At 41.3% G+C, this 26,110-nt stretch overlaps 1 protein-coding gene and 1 long non-coding RNA gene across 3 annotated transcripts in view; one reads left to right on the top strand and one right to left on the bottom strand.

Moving 5' to 3' along the window:
* The window catches only part of LOC134139203 (uncharacterized), a 68,475-nt gene extending 54,342 nt beyond the window's left edge, over positions 1-14,133 (bottom strand). Inside the window, exon 1 of the long non-coding RNA XR_009958089.1 lies at positions 13,919-14,133. This is a non-coding gene — a long non-coding RNA (uncharacterized LOC134139203). The remainder of the gene's footprint in view (positions 1-13,918) is intronic.
* A 1,896-nt stretch (positions 14,134-16,029) lies between these two features.
* The window catches only part of ZFAND3 (zinc finger AN1-type containing 3), a 150,858-nt gene continuing 140,777 nt past the window's right edge, over positions 16,030-26,110 (top strand). The window contains exon 1 of one of the 2 annotated variants that reach the window (XM_062571973.1): positions 16,030-16,142. In XM_062571973.1, the coding sequence (XP_062427957.1) occupies positions 16,072-16,142 (71 nt within the window). In that variant the 5' untranslated portion in view covers positions 16,030-16,071. The remainder of the gene's footprint in view (positions 16,143-26,110) is intronic. The other variant, XM_062571974.1, reaches the window with a different exon arrangement.

Raw genomic sequence — 26,110 nt, 5'->3', positions numbered from 1 at the left:
ATATATGTTTTTAAAAGCCCAAATAAAACTTGATAATTTATTCACACCCTATAACCCTGGTGCTACAGTCATAATAGTAAAGTTTAATTCTTACCAGAATACAAAGAGCCAGTATGGTGCAGAATACAGAAATCATGAAAGATTTCTGTATTTTGGATTCAGCACAGACCTTCTTCTGGCTCCCACTCAAGTTTCTTGACATTGATTTTTTTTTCAGAGCTTATACAGGAAGCCAAACAATCTTTTAATTGAAACCAGAAGTAAACTGATCACAAACCAAAGATGAGTTCTCTCTTTGCAGCTATGCCATTACAGCAGCATTTGTTGAGTGTCTTTATTTTTCTGGTTTTAATCTGCAGTGTGCTGACAGCCTCAGAAAGATCCTTCTTAATGGACTTTAATAGCAATGCAGCACTGAACTTATAGAGCACCTGCCACACCAAGACATCCCAGTAGACTTTCCACATAATAGAGTTTAAAGTTTCTGTTCTCACAAGCCAAAGGCAAAGCTCAAGAGGACAAAATCAAGTTTAAGTTTTAAAATATTGACTAGCTTGGCATTATTAATTTCAAGAAGAGAATTCATCACTGATGGAAAGGATTGCAAGAGAGAAACCAGGGGAGGATTAGCAGAGACAGCACCGATCAACCTGTAGACACACAACTGGATGGGATCCTTTCAAATCCCAGGATCAAAAGCTTAAGTTCAAAATGTAACAATTGCATGCTTGCAAATGGCTTAATCTACTGTAATTAAAATATATAATCCAGAAAAGCAACAGGAGGTCTGAAGATAGGCTCACTGTAAGTAGCTTCAAGTCTTTGTGCAGTACCTTCTACACAATGGTTTCAAAGCATCCTACAATTATTAATGGGTTAAGCCTGCCTGGTAGCAAAAGCACTACCGTCATTGCAAACAAGACACAAAAAGACCAAATGATTTACGCAAATGAATTCATAGTAGTACTAAAAGCAGAAACCTAGCCGTTCTGGTTCTCAGTTCCCTCATCCACCTATTACATAACAAACCTTTCTGAAACTCTAAGAGGCAGGTATCACATGCATGACTTCCCTTTTACTTTGGTCCTAATTCTACAAATGGTCATATATGTGCTATTAAAAGGCTACTATAATATAAATAACTGTAGCTTTAAACTGGTGTAAAGTCGGAATCATTTCCTTTTAGTCAACAGCATCTCATGCTTTTAAAGCCAAAGAAGCAGGAAAAGAATCAAAAACTCATGTCTCCTGAGCTGTCTGATCTTTCAGCAATACATAAAACAAGTTTGGAACATCCTGCAGGCCATCTGAACCAAGAACACAAGGAGATGCTGAAATGTTAGAATATTTATGAATACAGTTTAACAACAGATCCTGGTACGAGATTTTACCCTTGTCAATGGAAGAGGAAGTCTATTTTTTAGATATCCATCGAGCTGATGAAATCTGCTTCTGAACTATGACTACAAAGTTCAAGACAGATCCCATTTTCCAGTAAGAAATCAGGTACATACTTTCTAAACATTACAACCAATATATACCTTCGTTTCCTATCTTTAAATGTTAAATGCACTGTCAAATGATGACAGCTATCTTCTTACTCTCAAGTTACTTATCATGTCTAATAAATCTGTGAGCACAAATAGTGCATCAAGCTATACATTCCCCTTTGCAACTTCTATTTTTTTTTAAATAATGGTAATAAATGATTTTGATTCAGGCAGCATAAGTAACTGCAACTCACAGATACTATGTTGAATTGAGCTTGAAAACAAGGTGTTTTTATTTCTCTACTGTAAGATTGCCCTCCTTGATTTTCAAATTATTCTTAGACATTTTGCTGCCAGGCAAAAGGTGGCATGTAAAATAAGTTGTTGGAAGGAAAAGGTGTGACTGAGCAAAAAGTATGCACAGAAAAAGCAAAAGAGCTTTTCTCCAGAAGACAAAGTTTATAACAAAATTCAGGTAGTCCAAAAAACTAGTCTGGGGATTCTCCTGTTTCCTAAGAAGCCCCTTTACAGTCCTTTCTCTGAGCAGCTTTTGAACAGGTGAAGAGAGACTAAACTCTGACTGAGCTCTTTTTGGCTAGGGACAAATTAGTGCTCTACACTTTTATCCACAATTTTTCTGCATGACTTCCTTCCACCTACAGACGGAGCATCTGACTCTGCAGAAACCAAAATGCTGAACTGGTGTCTCTAGGCTCTGCTGGAGCTGTTTGGTGTCAGGAGAATCCAACTAGGTAAAGCAGGTAATAGTTATTAAAGGCTCATTTCTGTCATCCTCATTTTAAAACAATCACTGGCAGTGCTGGCCAATGAATAAGGTACTTCTTTGGATGAAACAGACCCAGAATAGGAAGTATTAGTGTTTATTCCTTCCAGCATTCAGATAGGAAAATGATGAGGGGACATGTGTTATTCTAAATGCCCAAGCACCACAGAGGCACAGCATGAAAGATGAGTCATGCTGCATGGCAAAGCTCCCCTCGGTTCACACAGCAGCCTGCATGAGCTGGGAAACAGGCAGTAACAAAAGCCACCTGCTATCTTTTCTGTCAACATGTCCAAAGCAGGTGCAAATAGTCACCCAGAACACTGATGCTGATAATTGGTAAAGGAGGACTTCGGGATGAGATGGATCCTGATGCTCCAAAGGATCAGACAGCAAAAGGAACAAAGGAAACTCATAGGTATTTGCATAGGGTTGGCATATCTAATAGGTTGGCTCTTCCTGAGAGATGCTGTCATCTGGGCAAATAGTTTTGGTAGGGGACTGGGAAGTAGCTTTTACATCTTTCAGCTTGAAAAAGGAGAACAGATGCTCACAGATTAAAAGGGCTGAGCTTTTTGCCAAGTTTAATCCAGAGCTGGCATGGCACGGCATGGTATGGCATGGCATGGGAGGGGAGGGGAGAGGAGAGAAGGGGAAGAGAGGGGAATTTAATAAGTAAATGTTCTGTCCTGCTGTTTTAGTATATTCATACATAAAGAGGATTATGTGTGTGTTTCATTGGTGAACCCAGGACTGCTGGGGACTGTGAAAAGATAAAAGAAAAAGGCAATTCTGCCTAGAGAAAATTACCAACCAGGAAGAGGAGCACAAAACCCCACAAATATATAATGTGGGAGTCATCAGCAAACCATCTGCTTAAGCAGTGTCTAACAACCTGTCTCCAAAAATAGATTACATGAGACAAGCACAGGTGTAAGAGATTCAGCATTAAATAATTATGGAATAACCTATAACTAACTATTGACAGTTTGTCTCCAGTCATCCTTGTATTACCTCACCTGTGACTGTAGTCATCACATGTTTTACTTTAAACTTTATTTTCATTTCCATGAAAAAAAGCTGGCCATAAACATTCTGCATGGGGTATAAATTAGAGCCTCATTTTCAATGTAAGCTGGACCAAAACCAGACACTTTGCAATCTGGACATAGCTGAAACCTGGACTGCAGAGTTTAATTTTAGTAGTCCTTCAATGTCACCTCACAGTCTCTTAAGCCTGTATTTCCCAGCCTCTCTATTGGTCCTCCTTCTCCTCCAACATACTAAGAAGCCACCTGCTAGTTTCTAGCAAAGCTTAAACCCAAGATGTCATACAGCATGCTCTATTTCTTCACTGCTTAGCTCGCTTCAACAGCCTAAAAAGATACTGTGTAAATGGGCAGCTCACTCAGCTGAGATTCTCTGTGCTCACCAGGGAGAAAATGGTTTGGGGAGATACATTGACACCTGCATGGAAACAGCTGGGGGAAGCTGGCAAGTGAAGGCCTTGGGCAGACAGATAATCCTGCAGTGGGGTAGAGTAAACATGTAAGGCCTCCTCACTGTCTGCTTAACAAGGAGGCGTATTCCAACAGCAAGAGTGGCCATAGGGCTCCCAAAGCAAGGAGGGCAACTAAGCACATGGTCAAGTGTTTATACAGGGTCAAAGAAGAAGAACAGACTACCTTGGGAGATATTGGCAACAGGGGGACCAAAAACACCAGAACAGATCTTGGGACAGATTGTGTGATTAAGTGGAGCTGAAGATAATTGTATTTTAAAGATCTCCTGGGGAATGGGCTGAGAATAGAAGCAGCAGCAGGGCTAGATCTGCAGCTACGTAAATAGCTATAGCTAATTTTGTTAGCATGGAGAAAGAAATGGAGAACTGTGGTCTGCATGGGTAAGGTTCTTTATAACAGGTCAGTGCACTGTTAGACAGATGTGCTAATACTAGTAGAGTATCATTGTCCTATATAGTCTGTTATAATACACCAGGGCTATACTAAACAGAATATTTGACAGAAACACTAGTCTCTAGAGGTTATTTGTTCACAGTCTGCTGTTTGGGAACAATGCAGGAAGCTGCAGTAACTTTTTGAAAGTAACTTTTTAAACCATCTTCTGGTATCTCAGTTTAGCACTATCCAGATGTTCACCTCAGTTTTTCCTTATTTTTCAATTAATGCTTCAGATTTTTTACAAAGGAGAGACTTGCTGCATGCTGTGATATTCCTAAACAGGATAAATTTTCAACAGCTGCCAGCTAGCTCTCTCTACTCATTCATATGCTGATCAGTCAACAGGTGCTTAAATCTCTCCTCTGAATAAGTAGATGCTTTTCTATCAAAATCCCAGAAAGGTTATCCCCTCTCTTGTTCAGGGATTTTCAGGAAAATTGCATCCTGTAAGGTTCCCCTAGACTGAAACAGTATTCAAATAGCAATAGTAATAAGCACTACATCTGATTGCCATAACATTTCAAGATGCCTCCTTTCCTTTCTTTCCTAAATTTGTTTAACGAAGTTATTTGAAGCTATGGCAATAGTATATCTGTGGCTGATGCCAGTAACCAGGCTAGTAATACCTTTTGAACAGGCTAAGCAGTTAAATGAAGGCATGCCAAATCAGCAGAAACACTAACTTGTGGTGGTATCATGCTATGTGACATAAAATGAGACTTCTGTTCTTTGGATGAAAGATTGTTTTGGTAGGACTTGCCACCTCAGACTGGCTAAGGCAGCCACTCCGACCTGTCAGCGAGAGGTATGTTATGCAGGAAGAGAAATGTAAAAAATTCAGGGGCGACATGGTGCAACAAAAGCACAGTGACTTTGCACATGTGCCTCACTACAGGGAGGGTGAGAAGGGCAGAGGGAAGGAAGATGTGAGCAGGGGAGTGGGGGCAGGAGGTTCACAGCACCTAAGACAAGAACAGACATGAAGAGAGCAAGACAAACAGCAACAGCAGGAGCTAAGTGGCTCATCATTTAAATGGCCATCAAGTGAAAAAAAAAAAACAGCCACACCAATTGTAATAGTACCATCTCTCACTGTATCAACTGAGCAACCTCCACATCTTATAAAACTTGAGATAGTGGGTGATGCTGGTGGTAAACTCCCTTCAAATGGGAAGATATCCCCATTCATTCCTCCGACACCCTCTGTCACCAAGACACAGGGCACCCTGCAAACCCAGTGAAACACCACTCGGTGTCACTTATCCTTTCACACCATATATACTCTTTGTTTTAGTGTTGGTTACACATACTGCTTACTGGCAGCTATAAGGATTTTTCATATCATATTTGTTAGCTTAACATTTTGCTATTTCTTCATAAATTTGCTTGATCATACAGCAAATCTGTAAACATATGCTGGAGAAAGAAGGAAGAATCAGGAAGTTGCATCCAAAGCTTGTAATGAAACAAGTTACTCTTGTAACTAAAAAAAAAAAAAAAAAAAAAAAAGAGAGAGAGAGAGAGAGAGCGAGCAAAAGCTTCCTCTGTAGTTGACAGTCATACACAGCATGATATCCCCTCATCACACCATTGCATTTGCCACTCTGTGATATGGACACACAGATCCTGTGTGAGGACACTGGTCACCCCTTCGTCCTTTTGATCCAGCCCCAGGACAAATGAGTGCTTTTGCAGGCCCTGTGCGTGCCTGAAAAACAAGCAAGGTTTTGAATGCCTTGTTGGAGAACTCTCCTGATCTTGCAGATGTCATGCAGATGAGCTATAGAACAGTAAACATGAGCTGCATCCAGGTTTGCAGGTAGCATGGCTAAGCCTTCAGCACACCAGATGTGTGCTCTAGCACCAGCTCAACTTATACAAACTTACACAAACCCCCTTCTCCCAGGTGCTTTGATTTCAGCATTTATTTTGTTGAGCCAGAGCAGTGCAGTCTGTTTTTTTCCTAGAAAGGGATATTCATCTTGCAGTACATGGAGCACGTGGCCCCTTGCCTGATTTCTATAGCCCTTTTTTTCTGGGGCAGCCAAGGGCAGGTGAAACACTTCTGAGTGCAACAGAAGCCATCTCACTCTGTACCTGTGCAACAAATCAGCATGGACAGAAAAGGCTGGGGTAAAAGGGAAAGAGTCACAGTATGTGGCCTTCCCTCAGGGCCTAAATAAGGAAGGTGATGGTGCCCATCCCAGAAACCACTGCTGTGAATGAGTAATGGCTATCCACACCTACTCAATAATCATGTTGTCTGGAGGGATTATGTGCCTTCCTGGTAACACATGAATGAGCTGATGTTAAAGACATACTCCTATTTTTTGCAGGTAAAAATAGTACTTCACTAATAAGGACAGTCAGCTCATATCTCAGATCTGTAGTCTGTAAGTTGGCTTCAAAAGCACGTAGAAATTCCTGGATACAGTTTTTCTAGTTTTTCTTTGAAACTGGGAAAATTTTCTTCAATGGAGAGCTGATTAGAGATAGGCCTATACTGATATGATCTTAATCTAGTTTTGACTATAAAAAACAGAACAGGAAAACAAACCAGTCTATCCCAGATCCCATATCCAGGATGTTAAAGAGAACACGTCATATCACTTTAGAAACACATGCTATTATGGACAAAGCCACCATTTCTATTTTCCCTCGGCCTCCTTGAACCTCTTACATCCCTGTTAACAACTGCTGTGGGGAATAAAAGAAGTAAAAGATTAATAAAAGAATGAGTAAACTCAGTAGGCCATGTAAGCAACAATCTTAGAAACACTGACCAGCTTCAGGAGGCTAATTGCAACAGTAAGGGCTTGAGGATCCCTGCTCCAGAGTTCTTAAATTTTTTTATTGCTTACCAAGAGCTTACTCATTCCTTCCCTTTTCCTACTCTCCTGTTACTCTTTTCTCATTGCTATGGTTTTAGTCTGCAGTGCTTCAGCAATTTGTTTTCAGCTTGTTAACCATTGACCTGTCCCCATGTTCCACCTCCTCCTGTCTTCCCCTGTCAGCTGCCTTCAGAGATCCACCTGGTAACCTGCCCCTCTGTTGAGAATTGTCTGTAAAAAACAGTACAGACCTCTCTGAAGCCCATTTGCCAACCGAAACAGTGACTCATCCTCTCCATCCTAAATAGAATAGGGATGGGTAGATCATATATGATCTTCCAGTTATTAATTTCTGTGTCAGTACTCAGCTCCATATCCCGAATGTGAACATTCACACTACTTTTCTGGCCAAACATAAGGCCAGACACCTATTCCACTCACATTATCACTTGTCCTATGAATCCACGCATACGGGCCAAACTGCTGAAGTCAAATAAGGGTTTGGGAAGATGAAGGAATAAATGTATGTTCAGAAAACTGAGGTTAAGAAGCTGCAAGGAGTCAGTTTCTATCCCCCTTCCCTGCTCCAGGACATTTACACCTCCACCCAAACAAAAACACTTAGAGCAACTTTCACTCCCACTTGCTCATAATAAGTCTTCCCTCCCTCTCACAGAAGCTGAATTCCACTCTGGGAGTATCTAAGTACTCAGGGCATATGTTATACACTAGCAATCTGGGACAGAGAATCCGAAAAAGCCTCTGGGAGCAAGGTTGGCTACGCCTGCTGCTGTGAGAAGGAAACGGAGTGCTGCATCTTATGTTATGGGGAGGCACAGCCCCAACAGTAGTGACTCTCTCTTTCAGTGGTGCATCAGCCGAGCTATGCAGGAATGAAGCAGCAGCTTGAGCAGCACATGCAGCTCACCCAGAGGACATGCGTCAGGCATGATAAAGGCCACCTCCTCTGCAGGCTATGGCTTAGGCAAAAGAAATAGTTGGTTAAATAATCCATCTGTCAACCACATCCTCTCTTTTGGAAATCTACTTTCATTTACAATGTTGGTATGGCTTTTGTTTTTACATTTTCCTCTCTCTCCCAAGTCCAGGTTGTAGTCAAATCCTCTTCAGCAACTCAGGAATTTATCCTGCCCTGTCCATCACTACAGTCAACCCCCCACCCCAACCATACTTCTACTCATGCAACTTAGTCATTGCAGCTTCTCTCTCATCTAGTCTGCCCTCTACTTTCCATCTCATCTACAACTACAATATTGTTGGGCAACCTGATTTCTTTGCAGCTTAGACAACATTTCTCCCTAGAAATGACACCTGATCAGGAGCTTCTTCCTATCTGCTACTGCACTTCCTGATTCCTGGCTCTCCCTCTTCAACTCCTGTCCAAGGCTGCTAGTGTGGCTGCAGCTCTGACGGTCAATCAGCTGATGCCCTGAGTGGGGTGGGAATCAAGCAGCTCAGAGCCACTACCTCATCCAACCCTTGCCACTTGTATTCTGCCACCCCCTCAACACACCAGGCAGAGCAGGAAGCATTGCTGCTCCCTGGCAAACTGGAAAGGGTGCCAGCCCAGCATTAGACCACCCTGACCTAGGCCGCAAATTCGGAGATGAGAGATTTTATCCTCCTCTAAGTATTTTATAGACCTAAGCACAATGGACTCACTTAGTACATAATAATAAAAGAAGAAAACATATAAGCAGGCACAGATTTAATGGTGGGGGACAGGTTTTAGAGCCCCTGAGAGTGCTGGTCAGCATAGCAGATGCTCTTATGTGATGTGACAGTTGTGGCTGTGTGATTGACTGCACAGCATCCTGCCCGACAGCCTGCAAGTCAGAGCAGAGTCCATCCTGCAGTTTGCAGACAGCAGCTGGGTAAATGTTTCTCTGAGAAGTTGTTCTAAAAGGCAAGCAGACTGAGCACAAATGTTGCCACTCAAATGTATGGCATAAAGGAAAGCCGAAAGTGTGGACGCAGGAGGAGAAACTTTGCCATGGGTACAACTGTTAACACTTTAAACTTGTTTTATAACAGCATCAGACAAATTTGAAACAGCTGCTCTGTTTTCCAGCAGCAATGTCTTTTTTTTTTTTTAACTTGCTATAAAAGAAATTGGTGCTGCTGCTGTTTACAAAATTACCCAGGTTGCACTTACGACTTCTTTTGACTTTTGATCTTGCTGTTATCACATGGACACCATAAATGGCAAGATCAGGATTTTCTCAGCTGTTAGTGCCACAGCCCTGAAAAAGCTAAACTTTTGAATAATCGTGAAGGGGAACCGGGGGGGGGGGGGGGGGGGGTCAAAAGGGAGAACTGTAGGCTCCCATTTCGTATCTTCTTAAGACATTATGTCTCTGAACTACAGAACACTTTCTCATGCAGCTAGGCAATTAAACCTCACTGACACTGTAGTACTTATGAGGGAATTACTGCTCATCTCAGTCATGCTCAGAAATACCAGGTCAGAAGTCAGACAACTGATAAATCCATTGAGGGACCCGGAAATATGTTCAGCTGCACATTCTGTGATCTGACCTGAAAACATGTTCAGCTGCAGATTCCCTGATCTGACATCTTCAAAGAAGCTGAGGAAAGAGCAAAAATAACTTATACTCAAACAGAAAGCTAGGAGCATGCACCTTCCAGTCTGAAGAAGACTGAATTGGTTTATATTCATACAAGTCAGAGTTTTATTATGCTTGTTACATCTGTGCTACATTAGGACCCAGAAGACCTAGATGCAGACAGGGATGTTTTGCATTATGAAATCTTGAAGAGAAGACAGAGAAAGAAAAATAAATAAATAAATATAACTGATCTTCTTCCTTTTCATTTAACAATGTTCTTTTCACACAAGCTCCTTTTTTCCAAATAAAGAACATTTGTAGTGCTTTATGTACTTTTTACCCTTTACTTCATAAACCAAATAGTTCTATCAAAGATGATTTGGAACTCCATTATTGGATGAACCTGTACAACAGGGTAGAGGAGGCAGGTCTTGGAGGTTACTAAGATTACCAAAATAAGAGTTCTGAAAGCAGCATAGACTGCACAGGTTATTACACTGGAAGTTTAGCACCATGAATTCTATTGCTAGATCTGCAGGTGACTTCTTGGGTGACCCTGGGCAGCTTGTTTAGCTTTCTGAGGCTGCTTTCCTCTTGGTAAAATTGCTTGACAAGAGCTTTCAGAGGCAAAGAATGATCTTTGCTGAGTCTGCTATCTATCATCAGGAAATGCCTAGCACAATGTGATCATCATTACACATTCATAAGTCTCACAGCTTAGAATAATAATAAAAGTCTCAGTTTATTCAGAACATCTGCAGGTTTATTTTTCTATGAACAATTTCAGTATTAGTCACTGTCACATCTGTGTTAGGTCACTACCGACATCTTCTTTGGTACAGGCATCGTTCTTCCCTTCATTAAATCTGGCCTAATGTTTTGGTTTTTTAAATAATTTACTTGCCTTTTTTTAGATTAGTCTAGTATGTTTTTTTTTAATTGCACTGTATTTTTTGCATTTGTGCTGCTCAAGGTGCCCTGGATCAAGTAAAAGGCAGGAAGGGGAAGTAGTACATGTGTGAAATAAATAAAAGGAATAATAATAATAGTTGCCTGTGGGTTAATCATTTCTTTGCAAACAGCAACTTGCTGTGTGAAGAGTTTTCAGTTTTACCTTGGACCCTCCAGCCAATCACTAGTTGCCAAGAAATGCCACTCCTTTAGTTACAGTAGAAATAAAAATAGCAATTTCTCATCTGTAAAAATGGTGTCCAATGAAGATTTTGTTTCCAGATTGGCCATGAGATCAGGTCAGTATTATTGTTTCCATTTTAGAAATAGGGAAACCGAGGCACAGAAAATTTTAAAATAACCAGGAAGAAAATGTCGAAGTTCTGACTCCAAAGTCTGTGTTGTAACTATTTAATTTTTCCTTTACAGTTCAAATATATGTTTATGTTTTTTAAAAAAGCATAACTACGAAGACTTTCTATTCCACATGACTCATAAGTTGATAATTCATGGCTGGTTCTATTGTTTTGCTTCGTCAACCCACCCAACACAGAGAGCCAAGATGAACTTAGTTTGCCTTTTTTAATCTAGAGACTTTCTCCAGGCAGCAAAGAAAACTGAAGTCAGATTCATTTAGGTCTAAGCCAGAGGCTAAAGCGAGGGCATTTCTGTCTTTGGATTGCTTGCACTGACTACTAACTTAGACTAAATGAGTAAGAAAATCTGAGGTATTCAGCTGGATCACACCCTTCTGTGCCAGATGCATACCTGGAGTCAAGCTGCACTATTCAAATGTAGAAAATGAGGTGAGCTACACATTGAAAAACTGGCATTAAAAGTCTGGCAGACTCGGTCCAACAGAAAGAACACTTCCCAATCTCAGGCAGGGTTCAGTTCCCCTTTTGGGGTCACATCTATCATGTTATTTTGCTGCAGATTAACTTCTTCATGGTCTATAGCTTATGCCTCCCAGGCTCTAGCAAATCATCATAATCACTCACCTTTATAGTTAGCTATAACTACAGCTCAGACATAGCCTATTTATTGGCCTTTTCCATATACTTACTTTATTTTTCATCCTCAAAAGAGGATTTAACAAGAATGATCTTCCAAAAGAAATGATTTCACTAAAAAAAAATACCACCTAACTGGAGAAGAATAAAAAGTGGTGATTATTTCAATCATTTCAAGAGTCTCTCTAACAGATTGGCACCACATGAGTCACTTTTATCATTTTATGCTTTAGATCTCAAGATGAGAAGGAAGATGTGCAATATTTGTGACATTCTCCACCTGCTCCTCTCTACGGTTGTGCACACGTATCTCAATCAGGCAGTCATGTTTATACCAAAATAAACCATCCCAAAATGTTCTGATTATATGCAGGTACAACCTTTGTTAACGTATTTGAAAAGGGGGGTACTTGTGAGACACTGGTGTTTAATTGTTGCTTCCAAATCAGACAGAGTTTTGTTTTCCTGATCCTGAGGCCTGTTGCCTCATCAAATCCTGTAATACGACCCCATTGAGAACTAGGCCAAACACCTTCACAGTGATGTCTGTTTTTACCTCTCATTAAGGTATTTTCCTCATTTTAGCCAAGTGTTTTTTCTCTTAGAAAGATCTCCTTTACTCCTTTTAATAAACTGTGTGTCATGTAGTAAATATCCTCCATTCTTGTTTATAATTTCAAATATGTGCATATGGTTATAAACTCTCCTCAAATTAAGTTATCCCCACGCCACACTGTAACCATTAAATTTTTAAAGGATCACCTGTATTCCATTTTCTATACTGTACTCTGTATTCTCCCGTGTGTTTGCAAAAAACACCCAGAGAAGAGCTGTACATTCTAGCTGCAGGGTCACTAGAGTCTCATTAAAAAGAATTATCAACCTCCATATCTATTTCATGCATTTGAATATACAGCACTAAGATTAAATCAGCCGTTTTTGTTGTCATATAATTAAATGTTTGCTAGCCCTCTTCTGGCATCACTACTTTTCAAGTTACTTTTTTACCACTAGGTAGGCTTCTTCCTACCTAATGCTTGCTTACAATACTTATTTGCTTGCCAAGGTTGACTCATGCTTTGTTGTGTCTGGACCACATAAATATTCCCAACTATATCTTACCAATGCCCTGAATAAGTTTCGTAAGTGCTGTTTATCAATTTTCTATGTTTTTTGTACATTAGTTTATAAAGCGTCCAGGACTTCGACTCTTTGGATGAAAAACGCTAGAGAAATACCACTTAGTAATTAAATTCCTCAGGGAGCTGGAGCTTTAGCTCAATAAGAGATCTGTTGGAGGACGAACCCACACACCCACCAAGTGCTGGTTGTGATGTGCCACTCACAACTGCATTCATGTTGGATCAGCTGCACCAGCTTTCTCCCTGCCAGAGCTCTAAAGAAGCATTTAAAACCAGCACTTCCTCTTGCTGCAGTGTTGCACTACAAAAATACATTTTCTGGTAGCTGCAAAAGGACTGGTATGATTAGAAAAAATATGACACAATCCAAAACATTATAAGGCTTAGTGATTAAAAGTAACGTGTTAAATTTTCAGGAAACAATATTGAATGTATACATCAGTAATTTAAATCGTGTGCTGTTCAAACAATATCACAACAATCCAAAAACAACATTACCAAAGTCATACTTCATAAAATTCCAAACATACAGTATTAGAGGATCAAAGTACATATGTTCCCTCTGCTCTGTCCCATAGTAAGTGTACAATAATCCTGAAGTGCCTTTTCCCCCCCCTTTTTTTTTCTTTTTTCCCAGCTTGTTCCACCTCAGGGCATCAGTATCAGGCAGAGTGTTTCAGCTGTTCAGACATCTTCACCATTATCATGCTTAATTTGTACATACTTCTATTAATAATATTAGCCCTAAACTCGTGTTTCTGTGTGCAATTCTGGGGCGAATTACCACAACACTGTAGGGTTTTTAAAATTCTGAACTGCTCCCAAAACAGAATTTGGGCATTAAATCCAATATAATTTTACAAAATTAAGGTTTATTTGAAATGACACAAAGGAGTACTCATCAAGAAAGTCACAGTGAATGCTTCTCCATGACATTCACAACAGTTCAAAGTAAAATCCACACTTTTAATCGCTCCTAAGGACAAATTAACTAATTCTCCAAGCATCTTAAAACAAAACAAACAAACAAACAAAAAAAACAAACAAACAAAGCCAGGCTGCTTATCTGAGGGGGGGGGGGGTACGGCCTCTTCTAGTAGTAGCAGCATAGGTAGCCAGAACATAAAAGCGAATTCTAATTTGCAGATGACTTACTCGTTTGCAGGCCCGAGTTAACGAGGCTGGGGGCGCTCAACAAGCGGCGCCAAGGCGCAGCTGCCGCGCTGTGTGCCAGGGCGGCCCCCGCCAGGGCAGCGGCCGCTGCCCCCGCTCACCCCTCAGGGCCTGGCCCCGGCCCCTCCCCCGCGGGGCTCCTACCGGCCATAGCTCGGCCAACGCCGCCGCTGAGGGAGTGCGACGCCGGGGGGAGGGGGAGGGGGGGGTGCTGACGTCATGAAGGCCCACTTACCGTAACGGTCAGGCAGCAGGACCGTTAACGGCCAGCGCGAGCACAGAAAGAAGCCCGCTAACGTGATTTTCCCTTCATTTCAATACATAAAAGATTTTTTAAGCACGTGGGTGTATATTCCATCACTATTTGCTTTGCTTACATTAATTTAATTTTAATGTAAGTTTCTCTACAAAGTTTACTATCCAAGTTAAAAGCTTGTTGGCAGAATTAAATGTTCACAAAGACCTAGGTACTCTGAGCTTGGTAAGGATGTATATTATTTCCCAGTGTAAAACAGCCCTGGATTTAAGTGCAAAGCAAAAACTCATCCAAGTATAAAATAGGCATGAGCACACCAAGGATGTGTTGACATTCCACCTTCATTACTGCCACACCAGTATTTTTCCATATAGCACTCTTCACTCAGGCATCAGTATTGTCAGCAGAGGGGTCAATATTATTTCCACATCACAGATAAAATGGAGGTACAGCAAGTGTAAGACTGTAACTTGCTCAAGGCCACTTGCTAAATCCATGCCAGAAATACAGTCGTCCTTATTCTGTTCTCAAGTCCAGATGCTGGAAACTCCTCTCTCCTCCTCCCCCAACAGTCAAGCGACATGAGTGCTACGGCCAGTAGTGCCTCTGAGTGCCTACTGTACAATTCTCTGCTCACCACAGCTTACCTCTTGCATGTCCCTCTCTCTGGGGCCAAATCACAAGGACCACTACAGTCTCTCTTCTACCAGCTTCAGTCAGCCCTCAGCCTAGTTCTTTCATGCAATGACTGTTGCTTACCGCAGGCAAAGAAAATTTGAACTTTTAGAGTCCTAATCGATTTTATTTCACACAGGTAAACACCAAAAGAGGACAAACGCTTACAAAGCACCTAGAAAAGAGTGTCTTCTTCAGAATCCACCCCCACTTCCAGCCCTCCCTGCCAGCCCGCAGCGGGCAGGACAGACACGGGAGCAAGAGGAGCTGGGACGGGGGGGGCGGCAGGCCGGGCCAGGCCCGGCCCAGCGCACCGGGCCCCTCCGGCGGGTGGCTTCTGCAAGGGAAAGCGCGCTGAGTGCGCACCGGGCCGGCAGCTCTCGGGAAACACCAGCCCCGTCTCGGTGAAGTAGCTGCCGACAGAGAGCCGGAGCGGGGATCCAGCAGCCCCGCCCCAGGGACGGGGGCAGCAGACTTGACCCGACCCGACCCGTCGGGTCCAGGAAGCATTAGAGAAAACCCCCGGGGACCCAGTCCACCACTAACCGACTTCCGCGTTGAAGACCCTGCACGCATGCGCAGCCACCACCGGGCAGCCCTCTCCCTGTCTTCCCTGGCGGTACCATTATGTGCGTAACGTGTGGGTAGAGGCCAAAGAGGACAGCGGCTTTAGCTTGCTCTCTAGACCACACTCTCCCTAAATCTCCTCCTAAAGATGCTCTATTCCTTTCTCGAGTCTATCAGTGCCTCCTAAACGTGCTTCCCTCTTAGATCCTGCCTCCGTTCTCTCTCCGCTCCCCCCCGCGGGTGCACTATGGTATATGCCACTCCCAGCTGATCCTGTGGTTTGGCGAAACCATCCCGCTCAGGATAGGGGGAGGCCAGGCGCCGGAGGGGGGGCGCATTGTTGAGTCAGGGGCAGGGAGGCGGGGGAGGGCGCACGCGCCCCGCCGCGGCAGCGGGGTCGTCACAGGAGCCGGTGGGTGGGAGAGGCCGTGGCGGGGAGCTCCGCGGCCTCTCGCCTCCTCGCCGTGGGCCTGGCCTCGTAGGGCGCGGCTGCCCCCCTGTCGCGCCCTCCCCTCCGCCGCCGCCCCAGTGGTCGCGCCCGGCTCCAGCTGACCGGCCTGGAATCCCGGCTCGGAGCCCCGCGCCCCCCCCCGCCCCGCGCCCCCGCCCCGCCGCCGCCCCGCGCACCGGCCCCGCCATGGGAGACGCCGGCAGCGAGCGCAGCAAGGCGCCCAGCCTGCCGCCGCGCTGCCCCTGCGGCTTCTGGGGGTAAGCGAGGCCCGGGGGCGAGGAGGGGGCTGGGCTGGAGCCGGAGCGGCCCGGCGCGGCGGGGGGGCCGGGGCGCTGGGCCGGGTCGTTGCGTGGGCTCGGGCCTGTCACGGGGGCCGAGCCAGCTGGTCGCTCCGCGGCGGGGGCGGCCGTTGGCGGTGCCCGCTGGGGGCGGCGGGGTGCCCGCTGTGGGGGGAAGGGGGCAGCGGGGGGGGGCCGGCCCGTGGCGGGGTCGCCTCGGCCCCTGGCGGGGTCGCCGCATGGGGGGGGGGGCCGCGCCGGGGCAGCGGTGGCTCCTGGCTGAGCGGCCCCAGGGGACGGCGCGGGGGGGCGGCAGCGTGGCCCCCAGGCGGTGCGTGTGTCCCGTCCCGCGTCCGCCCCCCCGCCCCGGGGCCCGGCCCAGCCCGGCCGTGGGCGGTGGCCCGCGGCCTCCCCCGCCGCGCCGGCACCGCGGTGGCGGCCTTCCCGTCCTCTGCGGAGGGGCGGCCTTGGCCGCTTCCCCCCCCACACACACCCCGCGGGTTGCCCGGAGCCCCCCAGCGGCTCTGCTTCTGGGTGGGGGGCAGCGGTGGCGGGCGGCCGCGCTCCTGAGCCTGCCGCCGGCTCCTCGCAGGTACGGCGGGAGCAGTGCGGGCCCCTCGCAGCCTGCCTGGGCTTAGTGCAGTGCAGGGCCTGACACATCCCAGCGCTGCGCCTAGGAGCGGGGGGGGGGGGGGGGGGGGCTCACGGACTTGCTCCTGCCAGTCAGGATAACTGACGAAGAAAGAAGGGTTTTTGTAAAGTGGAGAAAGGCCAATGACAAAAGAAAACAAAAAAGTCAGGGAGGTTTGTAACAGGTATAGTCCTTGTTAGCTGTTGGCTGATCTTGTTTTAGAGAGAAGGAAGTAGGGTTATTCCTGTTTGCCAAAGGCAAAAAAAATTAAGCCTGCCCTTGTTAAACTACTTTCATCTCCAGGGTCATGTCTGCTGAAGATGCTCTTTTTTTTTTTTTTTTTTCCTGCCATCTGCCATGATACATCTGATATTCTCACGGAGAAATATGTTCATAAAATGCCTTTAATGCATATCACAGAAACATTAGTCCCTGATATTTATGTAATGTTCAAAGAGTATGTGCCTAAATAGACTTGTGAGGGCCCATCTGAGGTTTATACTTGCCTGTGATGGGATTATGTCATACAACTATATCCCTTTCTTGGGATTTATGTCATACTATTTAAGGTACTCTAAGGGAGTGGGCAGTGAAAGGGAAGAGATGTAATAAGAGAGATGTAGTGATGTCACTGTACAGTAGTCTACCTTTGGTTGTCTTATTGAAGTGGCAGGGTTTTAAATGAAATCCCATTTGTGAGTTTTGACAGAAGCCTGAGCTGCAACAAATGCCATGGCTCTGTTGGGAGTGATCTTACAAGACATACTGTTAAATATACAGCAATTCTTTTGTTTCATTTGTTTTATTTTTGCTTTGCTAGGCTCTTATATCTGGGCCTAGGATTTTCTGTAACGTAAAGGAAAATGAGTTGCTACTCTCTCTAATGTAGTATGCTGACTTCTGTAACATGATACTGATGTGAAAGGAGAGTCAGAAAATTGGAAATGAACTTCAGGCTGAACTTTTTAGCCAGTTCAATGTGTTGTGTTAATGAGAAGAAAAACTGATGTTTCATGTTTGAGGATCTGCTTAATGGTTACAGTGGACTGTCAAGTGCACCTATTTCCTTTAAAGTTGACTTTTTTTTTTTTTTTTTTTTTTTTTTTGCCATGTTTGTATTCCACATCTGTCAAAATATTATTTTCTTGCTCCTTTTTTTTCCTGGGGTGTCATCCCTGCAATAGTATTGTATTTCTTCTAAAATATCAACAAACAGCCTTGCAAAAAGAGGTTTTTTTTTTTTTTTTGGATAAGTTGATCTATTTTTCTATAACTGTCCATCTGGTACCTTTCAAAACACAATGGCAAACTATATATTTTTTTCCAGTGAAAATAAAGACATAATGATGATTTATTTATATTTCTTGGTCCTGAAAAAACCGAAGTGTCTTTTTTATCCTTGTTTATTTAGGCCTTGCTAGTACTTGAAAAGATCTGCCAGTAAAAATGTGTAGATATATCCTTCTAGTGAAGCTGCAGTAGCAGAAGTTCTGGTGTTACAGTTCTGTAACAGCTTTCTGAAGAGTAAGTTATGCTAGCAAAAAAAACGTATATGCATCTGGAGCTGAAATTCAGCTATTCTAGGTAATGTCAGTTAAGCTTATGTCAGCAACATGTCTTAAGACTAAGTCTTATCGCTGACTTCTATGTCACTTTCATGTCATTTTTGTGTGTCTGTCAAGTCACATTTTGGAGTAACAGGGCCATACTTGCCCTTTATCTGCAAGGCATTTAGGGCTGTGAAAAATTATGAAGCCTGTAGTTTAGCATAGTGATTAGTACAAAATGTGTAAATAAAGTCACATAGAGGAACTGTGTTGCTTGGTGTCCCCTTCAGTCCAATGACTGAAAATCCTTTCAAGGTTGCTCTTTAGTCAGAACTGTGTGGGTAACAGAATAATTCAATGTCAATGGGTCAAACAGTAGGGTCCAAGTACATCTTTGCAGAATATAAAAGCTCCCCCCCCCCACTGCTGGCATGGTTTGTGTGCTGTTTAGCAGTACCATTTATAGTAAGGAGAATGTTTTTTGCAGTAATCAACAAGCACAGGAAATATTAAGGAAAATACTGAAAGAAGCATTAAAAGTGAAGTGAGCTATGGTTCTCAGGGCTGAAATTTGCCTATAGGTGAACAATGGTAGAAGTAGCTCCAGAAATGCATGTTGCTAAAGCTGATCTGCAAAGAGATTAGCAGAGAGGACTTTATGTACTATTACATTAAAGTTTGAGGGGCTCTTTTAAACTGCTTGGTTTTTTTTATTGGAAATTCAGAGCCTGTAGGCTACAAGAATCTCTAGTGACTGGAAAACTACTGAACTCTTGATGATTCAAGATCTAAGAGACTGGAAAACGAACAACTGAAAGAAGGGACTTTTTTAGCAAGACTCTTCAGAACTTCTGAAACATCTGTTTAAGGTCAACAGCTAACATTTTCTTACTTTTTATTGAAGATCACAAAAACCATCCTGAAAACTTCTAAGGCCATCAAGCAAAAGCTTCTTTTAAGAGAATCCAGTCTGTCATTTTTTGTCAAATGAAGCTTCAGTGGAGCATTGAGATGACTTTTGTATTTTATAAAATCATTTCACATACCCAAATAATTTAAACTGGGAAACCTCTTACTTTTTTTTTTTTTTTTTTTTTTTTTTTAATTATGAAAAAGTCACACAGCTTGTTGTTTGGAAATACATTTTTGCACCACTTTCATCCTATTTCTGTATCTTAAACCAGTCCGTTACAAGTATCTCACTTTTTAATTGAAACAGTTTCAGTGTAAAAAGGCTGGAAAGGGTACAGCATGCAAGTACTGATTTTGAGTTACTTCATCTAGAATGTGAGTTGTACTTAACTTCTCATTCTCTTATTCCAGAATAATTTTCCTACTTTTCCTGATTAGCAGATAATGTCATGTTTTGCTTTTTTTTTTTCTTTTTTCTTCAATCTGCAATTTTTGGAAACCTGTTTTACTTTATGGCATATATAAAATGTTGAGCTCTAAAATAACAAATACCTGAAAATATTACTATATGTGTATATTCCAGTTAAGCCATATTGCTTACTGGAGATGAGACATAATCCTTTAATGAATTTGATGTTGGCAGGTACCCACTGGCTTTTAAAGGACTCCACAAAGGTTTCATTTGTGTATAGCTCATCAAAGGGCTGGGGCTTTTACTATTAAACAGTTATATGCATAGATGAGAGTTATAAGCTAAAGTAACACTTGGCTACTAGAATCATATATACCGGGAAGAGAGAGGTCAGAGAGGGTAATACTTTTATGATTCTATATGTGCTGTAGTGAATGCTGCTTATTTTTCTTATGATATAGGCTTACACCATGTCATTGCATTCAATACCTTAGAACTAGAGAAGAAGGAAATATGTTAATGGACATAAAACAAATGAATTCCATTCTTGAAATGGTGGCAGCCAGCAGGAAGTTGATTGAAAACACAGTATGATTAGTTTCATCTCATCTTATTTCTGGCAACTATAAGGTACTGCAGTCAGCTAAAGCTGGTGGCAATACTGTTTGAGAACATGCCAGCAGGGGCTTTGCAGGATGTTACCATTTATCCTGCCTTTCTTTGACACTGCATGCATCATATACATGATGAGACATTGTGCCTCAAGCATTCTGTGCTGGCCCAATCCAGAATTTGTTTCTGAGTCTGGATTTTCCAGTTGCATATATATCACCAGCTCTCTGCCATGCCAATCTGGCTCTTTTCTCAATTTTGTTTACTAAAATTAAACTCTGAATCAAAAGGTGAATCATTTACCATACATGTGATTACTTTGGGACTATATATCACCAAACTTTGCTTTTTGCTTCTCAACAAATACTGACTAAATACATATATCGTTAAGGAGCCTACTCTTTGGCTAGTCCTTTCCTCCTTCTTTTGATGATTACAGCTGTTCATTCTGTGTGAACTCTGTGACTGTCCTTTTAAAAAATGCTTTCTAATCTCATACATCTGTGTAGGTCATCATTCTTACTGAATGAATAATACCTTTATAAACCTAATTTTGCTTTAACTAGTGTTGAAATAGCATACTGATATTCCAAAATGAAACTTGAGTAAACAATAGAAATATGTACCTTTCTCTCTGAGGATTATTTTTCCCTGTCTAGTGTGATGCAATAACTTTGTGGGGCTTTCAGTTACTGAATCTTTGGATCAGATGATAAAATAAGCTATGAAATTGTCAGCTTATGGAAGACAACATGCTAGCTACCCAGTAGCTTACTGTATGTTCGTATTAACTCAGGTTTTTGAGTGAATAGTGAGTAATGAAGATAAAATAAAGGTGCCTTGGCATTGCTGCATGTGGATGGTGCTGTGTGAGGTTCAGGATTTCTCTGCAGTTCTGCTGATGATGCAAAATATCAGTCTTCCCTCTAAATTGATAAATGGTTTTAAATTAATAATCTAATGACATATTTTAGGAAGGCTAATCCTCACTGCCTTGTACGAGATCTAGAACATTTTTTTATTTAAGAAAGGTGTAAGAGCTTACTTTTATTTATTACAAATGCTTATAGGCCATCTATTGCAGAAAATTCTACTCGATTTGAATCAAGTAATTAATTTGCCTGCTGTGGTGTTTATATTCAGTTTTGGCTTTGGGTTAAGGTTTTTTTTTTTTTGATTTACTAGGCATGAACTTATATTTAATACTGTGTTAAGTCTTTTGGTAAGAGAGCGTGAAATAGTTTGCAGTTAAAGCCATCATTAATTGCTGCGAGATAGGTGTGTTGCTTAAACAGAAACAAGAATTTTTTTAACTGACAGAAAGAAAAAGCCTAGAGAGGAATTTATTTAAAAGCCTGATTTGTTTACAGGCTTTCCCAGGAAATGCTACAGAAGATAATAGATAATAGAGGGACCATGAAATTTGTTGTCTGGATTTCAATTTTGGAAGATACTGAGAATTATGAAACATGGAGAAGCTTCTATGTGGGAAGAATAGAATGGGGAGAAAATTGCTCTTTATCATGTTCCTTACTTGAATAAGAATACACAAATAAAGAATGATAAACTATAAGGTTGCTGTGATTACCTTTAGTCATAATGCAACTAAAAAAGCACCTCCACTAAAGCCAAAAGATAGAAAATTTTAAGTTTTAGTTTTCTACACACTGAGCAATTTTCCCCTGTGACCATACTCACAAGATATCTCATTTTTGCAGCAAATACAAAGTTTAACTCTGATCCAAAGCTTACCTTTAGGAATAGGGGTTATTGGCGCTCAAAGTAAAAGCAGATGAACTGGATTTAGTATTTTAAATGTAGTGAGCTCTTTTCTGGGTATGTGAAAACAATGCTTTCTTTTGGCGTACTTAACAGAATAGACAAAACAGAAAAGGAAATTTGCTGGTTAATAGAGAACAGCTGTTCTGGATCAGACCAAAGGTGCATCCAGCCTTGTCTCTGATTTGGGTGATAAGTGATGCTGAGGGAATATGGATAAGGCCAGAGAAAGCATGCAGTTATGCTTATCTGGTGTACCTCCTTTTCTTCTGGCAATCTGACATAAGGCTGTCCTCTGTTTTATGGCTCAGCAGCTCTTGCTTTTTTTTTTTTATGAATTTCCATAATGACTAATTTAAGTTGATCTGTAGTCATGACCTTCATGACATCCTGCTGCAAGTAGTTCCATAATTTAACTATTTTTCTTATGAAAAAGTGATTGATGTTGTTTGCTCTAATATTGCTCTGTGATAATGCTAAGAAATGAATAAATTCAAGCATATGGTGTATGAGGGTGTTTCATTTAAGAAGAACCAAAATCATGCCTGGCTGGTTGATTTAAAATATCTGTTTAGTTCTCCAGTGAAGCCAGAATTTGAGAAAGAGCAAACAGTTGCTTAAACCATGAATTTATTCAGATCTTCATATAAAACTGTTGTAGAAAAATCTAATTATGGATGGATGCAATGCTAATTATAGACAGATGTGTCCCACACCTTTTAATCTAACTGTAACTTCCTCATCAATCAGAATGAAATTCAGTTTCATAGCTGCTGCTCCTACAAGTGGAACTAACAAGAATGAAGTAGGCTTTGTGTGCTACTGTTGGTGCTTGGAGGAGTTAAGAGCATGAAAGTCATGGCATCTAGGTCACCTACCATTTTTCTATCTATCTTCCAGAATGTCAGCATCGTCTTAGCTTTCTTTTGTAAACTGACTAGTTAAAGATACTGTGATTTAGTTAGTGCTACAAAATTTAACACTAATTGGTAAAATGTTCAACTACTGTATGGTAGCACAGTTATATTGTGTTTTGTATACTACTTTATTTTAAGGAGGATCCAAAGCCTGTTCAGTGAGCTTCTCATAGTAGGCCCAATCTGTTAAAGGGTTATAATACTGGTGTCAGTTTTAACTGGTTTTTGTTGCATGAATTTTAACTACTCCAACCTCAAACTTGCACAAATATGTTAATGTCATTGCTGCATGTTGGTCTCAGCTGTAATATTAAAGTCTTGAAATAATGGAAGCATCATAGCCCAATACTTCCTTTAAGATGTTGAAATTGCAGTGATGCAAAGAAATAACTTTCTAAAGTGATCCTTGAAGAACAGGTTCATTGGGAATGCTTGGTTTTGACATGACTGTTTTCCTTAACATGCTATGCTAATTTTTATTGGATTTTAAAATATTTTAGATTAGAAACTTGTGCATAAAAAAAAAAAAGCTAGCCACTTTAGAGACAGTAGGCAGAAATGATGGATAGGATGTAATTTCTCAGCAAAATAGTGCTGATTTTCTTTAAAGTTTAAAATTTCAGTGTGTTCCTGTGTATCTTTTCAAATATGTAATCCTGATGGACAAATATCTTGTGGATTTTTTAGGGCATTATTTAATCTTGACTGTGGTGAAACCCTTATTTGGTTGAAAAAAATCATATTCAGTTTAAGGGCAAATTAGATGGATCTGTTCCCTCCCTCCCGCCCCCCCTCCCCCCAATGAATCCCTTTCAACTTCTTTTGCTCAAATGGCACTTTGGAAGGATATGTTTCCTGTCAATTTGGTGTAGGCAGGACTCGCTAGCAAAGAGTCCCTTCCTTATTTCTGAAAGAAGAAATTGAAAATCTGACAATAACTAACTGCAGCATGAACTGGATTTGTAAGGGAGGCTACGTCTGTGCATTTGCTGATAGGTTATGAGAAAGACCTACCTCTGGACGCTAAGAAGGCCACATGCAGCTAATGCAGAATGAAGCCTTTGTGTGTGGATGACCACAGTCAGTGACTTCAGATTGCAGCGATGACATTAATGTACAGTAGAAGTGAGGTGGCATTTTTAGATTCATGCAAAAATGCCTAATCATTATCTTCTAATTTAAGGTTTTGAAGTAACACTGTAATTTTAGATGATAGGGATGAATCATTTTTGAATTGGTGGGAATTTTATACGTTTGAGGAATGTAGGGTTTAAACTTATATTTTTTTTAATCATTTTTTTTTTGAAATTCGGAGCTCAGAGAAATCAGCATGCTGTAATACATTGTTCCATTTACTGTAAACAATTCTTTACCTGTATTCTGACAAAAATTTCAGGTGGAGAGACTGAACATTTTCTTGAATTTGGAGACCCAAGACTGTTCAATTTCTCTATCGCTAGCATTTGAATAGTAGTGTTGTGGTAACAGTAGCACTTGTATGGAGACATTATATTTGGGAATTGCTGATGGGTTTTTACATATAACATGCTCTCTAGGGCCTTCCAGTTACCTGCAGCAGAGATCACTGCCCTATGCTATTTGACAAAGAACTGTAGCTGTCCCGTTCATGTCCTGTGGCCACCATATGCACACTCTGAACTTGAACAAAGTAGGTCAGTGTGAGGAAGATACATTTCAGTCTCTCAAGTTGTAGCATTTGTATTATGAGTGTTTCAGAGAAACATATTTTAGAAATTATTTTCATTGTCATTACCTCATTTAATAAATATATTGTGGCTAGTCTTTAGATTTACAATGATTATTTGGTGCAAATTAAAGAGAGAAGGTGTAAGTAATGAAAAATTCTGGATGAAGATACAAACTGATTTTCCAAAAAAAATATTTTTTGTAAGCCATCAGCAAAATTGAGAGTGAAAGATGTTGTGTGATGATTACTATCTTTAGTTTCTAGCTCTTTAGTCTACTTGATATCAGATGCTGGATGAGCTGTTTAACTTGATGACTTGTTTTAGTAATGTGTATGTTTAACTTCTACTTGTCTGAATGGAAGAAGTCCTGTTTGATCCATCAACCCTTAAGAAAGGGAGAGAGGAAGGGAGCACAATACTAGATGAGAAGTGCTTAAAAATAGCAGGCTGGTTGCATGACATCTTAATTGTGGAATTTGAAAAGCAGAATCCAAAATCCTGTCCTCACTGATGTAATTGCTAAAATGCAGTCGGCCATCACAATATGGCTACGCTACTGAGATCAGCCTTGTCGTCATACCAGCAGTGTTTTCATCTCTAATTACACATTGTTAGCGGTGCCTCAGAGGAAGTTGCTTATATAGCCTTAAAGTAGGTGAAGTGCTGTCATTTAGCAAGAATCCCTCACTATTGGAAATTGCATCGTCTTTCGAACTGTTGATTAGATATTGATAACACCTTGGACCAAAATAATATTAAGGAGTCTAGGTTGCTGGTAGATCAATTATATGTCTGTAAAGCTTTTTCTGTAACAAGGGTTCATGTTGCTCAATGAAATGCATTTGTAGTTGGAGAAAGAAGGTGAATCTTAGATCAGATATTGTCAATACCTGTTCACAAGAACAGGCGTTAGCATCACGTGCAGTAATGCTTGTTCATTGTTTAACATCCTAGTTTTGGTTTATTTTATTTTATTAAACTCCTTCAGTGAACTAATGGACAATAATGGTTTCCAAAATTGCCCATGTGTTAACAAATGGTCACTTTTCAATGCAGATAGGTTTATAGTATTTTCTTGAATTGTTAACATGTTAATTAGTTTTACATTTAATAACTTCTACATTTGGAATCAGCTTCTGATTGCATGATTCTCTGAAGGAGCTTTTCTAACCTCTATTTTTCTGTTGTAAAGATTCTCTCCAAGTTTCATCGTTTAAGCCTGTTAGTTTAATTATTCAGTTTAATAGGAAAAATTTGTCGTATTAAAATTTCCTTTCTAAAAATGCTAAAAATTTTAGAAAATTGAAAATACAGCAATTCTTTGAAGCAGCTGAAGTCTTGCTTTATTTTTTTATTTTTACCTAGATCTGTAGATGAATAGTCAGTTGTGCTATAACTGATATATAGGGCTTTTAGGATAAATCCATG

This window comes from Rhea pennata, chromosome 3 (genome assembly GCF_028389875.1).
Source record: "Rhea pennata isolate bPtePen1 chromosome 3, bPtePen1.pri, whole genome shotgun sequence".
NCBI classification, from domain to species: domain Eukaryota; kingdom Metazoa; phylum Chordata; class Aves; order Rheiformes; family Rheidae; genus Rhea; species Rhea pennata.
The sequence above is the reverse complement of the archived record's forward strand: the minus strand, read 5'-3'. Positions and strand labels throughout refer to the sequence as shown.